We start from the raw sequence: 2,442 nt of genomic DNA on the forward strand, positions 1-2,442 counted from the left end.
ATTGATTTGCACGGGATTGCACAGTGACAGTTCCATTGTTGTTTCTGTTTGATTATTGGCAATGGACAGATTTCGATAAACTTTTCGAGCTGCAGTGTACACAATTTTGTCACTGTTTATTTACATTGAAGTCATTCAGTGGCAGTATTTCTCAAACAGTTTTGAACAGATCAGTTCCAGAACGCGTAGACATTAGTCAGTTACTGGGATTCCACCTTCAAACAACGCTTTAAACCACATGTTGAATAGGGCTTTTGAGCAGTGTTAAATGGCATCTTGTGACTTATATGTTTTGGTGTTTTTTATGACAACATTCGCTTCTGCTCGTGCGTTTCAAGTGGACACTTTAGATACTCTGAGAAATGATGTACTAAGCAGGATCCAGCAGACTTCACCGCCCCACTCAGGCCCTGATATGGCCATTAAAGTGAATATGTCATTCTCGCTCTTCACTGTGATAGATTTTAATTCGAAAAGCCAAATGTTGACTGTGGCAGGTTCCCTTACAATCACCTGGCATGATCCCCATCTCACATGGAATTCCTCCGAACGTTCAGGTCAGTCCTTCTTGGAGCTTGAGGAAAAGGATGTTTGGCGACCCAGAATTGGCTTAGCCAACAGTGCGGAAAATATGGGACCACTGACGAGCGACAACCCAGTAATACTTTTTGACTCAGGGATACACCGATGGGAACTAAGGGATATTTTCAGAGTCCGGTGCAAGATAACTATTTCAGCGTATCCATTTGATACTCAGTTATGCCGACTGATGTTTGCTCCTACGTTTGGATACCAATTGAATGTAAGCATTGAAAGAATCGTTAAGTCTGATAACTACGAGGAGAATGGGGAGTGGCACGTAGGTAATCTGACACATGAAAAACGGAATGGGGACGATGACATAGAGGAAACAGATATTATAATTCGAATGGATAGAAAATCCACATACTATTGGATGAACGTGATCATCCCAATCTCTTTGATGTCCCTGTTGAATCCTTTCGTGTTCCTCATCCCAGCTCGATCAGGAGAAAAACTGGGTTTTCTCATGGCTGTGTATGTGTCTCATACCATGTTCCTTAATCTTATAAATGAGTCAGTACCACCAACTTCTGATAATGTGTCAGCCCTTACATCGTTTCTAACAGTCATTGAAGTTCAAGGATTCTTTACTGTTCTGGCTTCCATCTTGGTGATTGCTGTCCATCATCGCAAGGAACAGGCAAAAGAAGCGAAAACTCGACAGCTGTCCATATCCAAGAACACTGAGGAATCCCTGGAAACGAAGCGACCAAGACGGTGTTGCCAAAACTTTTCACTTGAACGATTCCTTGACGGTTTTTTCTTTGTGATGTCACTGATGTTGTCATGTTCTGCATTTCTGTTGCTTCAGACAGGAAGCACTGAAACGCCTTACCAAAATATGCTTTCTTAGCGGTTGTTTTCAGACACAGATGGTCAGTTCTTGACTTGAAATATCCCATACAGAAAAGTTTACGTTTGTAAAACTTTAATAGACAGTTCCGATATTTTCCACGTGCTGTCTGCTTCAGTGACACACAATTTCGTATGATGCCATTCCCCATTTTGTTATATTCAAGAAAGTTCGATTAATCTTTGTGGACCAAATGTTCTGTTGATTATATTTGTTCTGCTCCAGGTTGATGTACTGGATTGATTTCATTAATTGGTTATGATCTTCATTGCGTTAAATCTACATATTGTTGGATTAGCAGGCCATAAAACAGGTACATATCCTCTGCAAATGTGGACAAACACCAGCGTTCCGTCTGTTTCAATGTCAGCATCTGGAAAACAGGAACAATGCTGACCATTGCAAATTAGGTCATGAACCGGTAAATGCAACGTCAGTATTGTGTATGGAGGGATCAGTGGACGGTACTACCCGGACATTGTGCATTTGTGCAGTTTGCAAGGTGTCTGTACGAACAAGAACGTCCGCTCTTAAAATCCTGAAACTTCTTTGCCAATAACATGCACTGTTACTCTTCACTGTTTGTGTCAATATGTTGCATTTTCTTCTATTGTAACCTGTAACTATTAGCAGAAACTAATGTCCTTTACATTTTCAACCTTTACGTTCCCAGAAGAATCTTCTACATTTTAAGAGATGAGTGAGTGAGTTAATATTTAACGTCTTATTGGCAAAAGTCCAGCCATATCGTGACGAGAACATCCTTGAAAAGAAGGAGTGTATGTATATGGTAAAAAACTGTCGACGAAGCACAGTAAAAGAGCTAGAACTAGAATATCACAATAAGTTTAACTCGTCTTGAGCCCTTTTCTGGTATTGACCCGTGAAGGTCCCGGGTAGAATAGACCTTCAGCAACCCATGCTTGCCATAAAAAAGCGACTATGTTTGTCGTAAGAGGTGACTAACGGGATCGGGTGGTCAGGCTCGCTGACTTGTTTGACACATG

The 2,442-nt window shown here is 41.1% G+C and overlaps 1 protein-coding gene across 1 annotated transcript; it reads left to right on the plus strand.

Annotated features, from left to right (window-relative positions):
- The first annotated feature begins 481 nt into the window (after nucleotides 1-481).
- Nucleotides 482-1,435, plus strand: LOC137277251 (neuronal acetylcholine receptor subunit beta-2-like). The gene has a single exon (XM_067808913.1). It carries the CDS (start codon nucleotides 482-484, stop codon nucleotides 1,433-1,435), a length of 954 nt encoding a protein of 317 aa, XP_067665014.1.
- The last annotated feature ends 1,007 nt before the right edge of the window (nucleotides 1,436-2,442 follow it).

The sequence above is a fragment of the Haliotis asinina genome, chromosome 1 (genome assembly GCF_037392515.1).
Source record: "Haliotis asinina isolate JCU_RB_2024 chromosome 1, JCU_Hal_asi_v2, whole genome shotgun sequence".
Taxonomy (NCBI): domain Eukaryota; kingdom Metazoa; phylum Mollusca; class Gastropoda; order Lepetellida; family Haliotidae; genus Haliotis; species Haliotis asinina.